At 61.1% G+C, this 4,589-nt stretch overlaps 1 protein-coding gene across 1 annotated transcript in view; it reads right to left on the bottom strand.

The window, feature by feature from the left end:
• Positions 1-4,589, bottom strand: part of MED24 (mediator complex subunit 24) — a 19,318-nt gene that overhangs the window by 4,667 nt on the left and 10,062 nt on the right. The window contains 6 exon segments of the mRNA XM_057385291.1: positions 72-359; positions 674-773; positions 864-1,042; positions 2,953-3,035; positions 3,656-3,693; positions 4,347-4,489. Of these exon segments, the coding sequence (XP_057241274.1) occupies positions 72-359; positions 674-773; positions 864-1,042; positions 2,953-3,035; positions 3,656-3,693; positions 4,347-4,489 (831 nt within the window).

Genomic DNA, 4,589 nt, shown 5'->3' with positions numbered 1-4,589 from the left:
AGCAGGGCACTGGGAAGGGGAAGCAGGGTAGCAGGGCACTGGGAAAGGGAAGCAGGGCAGCAGCAGGGCACTGGGAAGGGGAAGCAGGGCAGCAGCAGGGCACTGGGAAGGGGAAGCAGGGCAGCAGCAGGGCACTGGGAAGGGGAAGCAGGGCAGCAGCAGGGCATCGTGCCCCGAGCTCACCGCTCGTTGTAGAACTGGAGCGTGTTCTCCCCGTACAGGGGCGTGGCCAGCTGCCGGATCATCTGCAGGGATTTCTCCCGCTCATCCAGGCCCAGCATGCGCACGTGGGCCACCAGCCAGGCCACGGCACACACTGCCATGCTGCACACCTTGCCTTTGATGTTGTCTGTGATTTTCTAGGAGCAGATGGAGCAGAGGATGAGCATGGACAGGGGATGCACAGCCATCACCTCCTGGTGCTGTGGGTCCCGACTGCAGGGTCCAAACTCTTCTCTCCTCCATGGGTGACACTGTCCCTGCTGGTCCTACTGTCACCCACAGGGCACTTTGGAGCAGGAAACAAATCAGTTCCCCACTTCCAAGTCACAGCAAGCTCCAAGGCGGCTGCCAGAGCAATCAGGGCAGTAGAACTGGGGATCCCAGACCATTTGGACCCTTGGCCCTTTCTCAGGACACAGCACAACCCTGCTGTGACCCCCACCAGCCCCACCTGGATCGACTCAAAGGTGAGGACTCCGTTCTCCCAGGCATTGAGGATCTCCAGGATGGCAGCTGAGATGCTCAGACACACCTCGTGCCACTTCATCTGCCTGTCGGGGGGGAGATGGGGATTCAGACACAGCTATGGGGCCAGGAGAGCTGGGCTGGGGGCTCAGGGTGGGCACTGGGTGGGCTCTTACACCAGCTTCATCTCGGAGGAGTTGTTGAGGAGGGCGACCAGGGACTCCACCTTGGTGGAATCMGGGCGGAAGCAGGGGTGGTCGGGGTTGAGGATCTTCCCCTCCTCRGGCATGCAGGTCAGCATCCAGGTCTCGAAAAAGGGCACCTCGCCCGGAGGGTTGGAATCCGACAGGATCACCTGGAAAGGAACCAACACGGAGTCTGCATCCCGGAGGGACCCTGCTGGGGACCCCCACCCTGGGCCTGTCCCCCACCCCGGGGTCTGTCCCCATCCTGGGCCTGTCCCCCACACCGGGGTCTGTCCCCACCCTGGGCCTGTCCCCCACTCTGGGGTCTGTCCCCACCCTGGGCCTGTCCCCCACACCGGGGTCTGTCCCCACCCGGGGGTGCTCACGGCTGTGGGAACAGCGCCGCCCTGTGGCCTGGAGGGGGACACAGGCACTGGTCAGCTCCCAGTAAGGCACTGGTCAGTCCCCAGTAAGGCACTGGTCAGGCCCCAGTAAGGCACTAGTCAGCTCCCAGTAAGGCACTGGTCAGCCCCCACTAAGGCACTGGTCAGCCCCCACTAAGGCACTCGTCAGCCCCCACTAAGGCACTCGTCAGCCCCCACTAAGGCACTGGTCAGCTCCCAGTAAGGCACTGGTCAGCTCCCACTAAGGCACTCGTCAGTCCCCAGTAAGGCACTGGTCAGCCCCCAGTAAGGCACTGGTCAGTCCCCAGTAAGGCACTGGTCAGCTCCCAGTAAGGCACTGGTCAGCTCCCAGTAAGGCACTGATCAGTCCCCAGTAAGGCACTGGTCAGCCCCCAATAAGGCACTGGTCAGCTCCCAGTAAGGCACTGGTCAGCTCCCAGTAAGGTACTGGTCAGCTCCCATTAAGGCACTGGTCANACTGGTCAGCTCCCATTAAGGCACTGGTCAGTCCCCAGTAAGGCACTGGTCAGCTCACATTAAGGCACTGGTCAGCCCTCAGTAAAGCACTGATCAGCCCCCAGTAAGGCACTGATCAGTCCCCAGTAAGGCACTGGTCAGCTCCCAGTAAGGCACTGGTCAGCCCCCAATAAGGCACTGGTCAGCCCCCAATAAGGCACTGGTCAGCCCCCACTAAGGCACTGGTTTCCTGACTGCAGGCAGGTTTTTTTCCCCCCAATACCAGGGGGCTCATGCCAGATGTGAGTGTGGCCATGGGGTCACCGTGTCCTGCTCAAACGGGTCCCTTGTCCCCTCACCCTGTCACGCCATGGGCAGGGTCCCCGGGCTGGGGTCACACAGCCCAGCTGGGAGGGTTCTGTGGGGCCCACRAGCTGGAAACCCCACACGCCACTTCCTCCCCTCAGCCTGTGTCACCCAGGGGACACTATTTTTGTCCAAAAAAAAAAAAGTTTTGCACATCTGCTCAGCAGCAGCTGGGCAGGAAAGTCACCGGGCTGGGAGGGGGGGACGAGATCTCATTGGACAGCCCTGGGCACATCCGTCCCTGCCTGGACCCCCCTCCCTGCTCCCGGGGCCGGCTGGGCAGGACCCTTCTCTCCCCCTCTCTGCATTCCCAGTGTTTCAGTATCATTTCTYCTCCCAGCACGCACAGATGTTGAAACCTGGAAAATTTTCATGCAAATGCTGTTTCCTGAGCGGGGCTGTGAGTTCCTTCTTGGACGGGGGGAGGCCTGAAACTGCCCAGCACTGTGACCCCCCCACAGCCAACCAGTGCCAAACTGGAGCAGCAAACTGGGAGGGGTGTGGTGAGCTCAGAGGCTGCTGGAAAACAGCATTCCCACTGATCCCACTGCCCRTCAGTGGAGCACAACCCAAGTCCTCAGGGAGGGGACAGCCAGTCCTGCTCCACCTCCTGGCACCCACAGAGCCCCAGGGACAGATTTCCAGGTGACAGGTGCTGGGTGCAGTGCCCTGGGCTATGAAGTGRCTGCAGGGACAGCAGGGACAGCAGGGACAGCRGGGACAGTGGCAGGTTGGCCACTAGAGGAGGCTGACAGGCTGCAGCAGCGCAGGGTGAGAGCCCTTCGGAGGATACAGCCCCATCCTTCCCCTCCCTCACAGGCTCCAGCCCCATCATCCCCTCTGAGGATCCTTACCTCGGAGCCATAGGTCTGGGCCACGTGGCACAGCATGAGGAAGGAGATGTCAAAGAGCAGAGCCCGGACTGAGCCACTCTTGGCTGAGRGAGGAGAAATAAAGACCTTGGGGCTCTCTGGCCTCGGCAGGAGAACAGAGGCAGAACCCCATGAGCGCGGGGGCCGGGGCCCTGCTTCCCCCACGCAGCTTTTTTAACCCCTCCAGTGCTTCTATGTGAACAAGGGGATTAGCCAAGTGGCTGCCCCCACCTCTGACTCTTCTTGAGCCCCCAGAGCAGCCCTGACCTCCCTCTGGGCAGCTCCAGCCCAAGCGGGGCCCCCTCGCCATGGAAGGTCAGAGCACTCCGCAAGTTTCATCACACGGAGTCAGAGTCCTTATCTGGGCTGTGCTGACACATCACCCCTTCCAGGGAGGGAGCTGAGGGGCCCCCGGGCTCAGCTGGGGAGAGGAAACCCTTGGGAACACCCCACATTTGGGATGGACACGCACATGAGAGCAGCGGGTCCCCAGGAGCTGGCACATGGCCTGTGCCCCCTGTGCCCCATCCCTGCCAGCACCCCCAGATGGGCCCGGCACAGCTCAGCCTGCTCTGGAACCACAGCCAGCCCCAGTTTAACCCAGTCAGGCCCCAGAACATCCCAGAACGGGCAGCAGGAGGGGCCCAGCTCCAATCACCCCACGCACGGACGCACACGCACTCACAGATTTCTCCGGTGATTTGCTTGGTGAATTCATTCAGCCTGCAGGGGCAGAGAGTGGCAGCAAAGCATTACCAGTCCAACCAAACAATTCCCAACCCTGAGACAAGCAGGGGGGCTGCCTGACCTGCAGACTGCCCCCCAAACTCCATCCCAGCTCCACAGACACCCTCCAGCACGGCAGGGACAAGTCACCTCCTCCTTGTGGCCACATAGGGTCGGCCACGCTGCTCATTCCACACCCATCTGCTGCTGGACAGCCAGCTCTGTCCAGTTGTGTGGGGCTTTCAGAGCACAGACACCCAAATAGGATCCCCCAGGCTGGAATGGGTCAAACCCATCAAACCCTGAGGGTGGAATGGGTCAAACTGCCTCGGGGGAGCCCATCATGTGTGCTGGTGTGTGTGCACTAAGCAGGACACGTGTGTCTGGGGACAGCAGGGACACACAGCCCTGCATCCAGGGCTCTGCCACRGCCTTCAGTTCTCTGAACACCCCCAAACCAACCTGGCTCCAATTCTCTGCCTTGGTCACACTGAGGCTAAGAATGGGTGCCTCCCTGAGCTCTCAGCCCTCCCCAGTGCTCCACTGAGCCAGAGGCACATCCAGCCCTGTTTGGGGGACAGTTTAGGGGGCTGCCTGCTCCCCCCAGCCCCCTGGTCACCAGGGACAGTGCCATCCAGGCTGACACTCACTTGACGAACTTCCGAGCGAAGGATTTCAGCTTCCCAGTGGCTGCTGCTGCTGCCAGCAGCAAATCCAGGCTCTTCCCAGACAGCATGTGACCCAGGACCCCCAGCAGACCCTCGGGGGATTTGGAGTGATCCGCATCCATGGTCTGCAAGCAAAAAAGTAAAGCAAAGAGAAGTTATGGGGAATGTGCTACAGAGMAGCAGCAAAATCCACCTTTTGGGGTACAAAGGATCAGCTCCAGAGCT

The sequence above is a fragment of the Malurus melanocephalus genome, unplaced genomic scaffold, assembly GCF_030028575.1.
Source record: "Malurus melanocephalus ecotype Western Australia unplaced genomic scaffold, MMel_1.1 scaffold_806, whole genome shotgun sequence".
Lineage (NCBI taxonomy): Eukaryota > Metazoa > Chordata > Aves > Passeriformes > Maluridae > Malurus > Malurus melanocephalus.
This window is presented reverse-complemented; position numbering and strand designations above follow the sequence as displayed.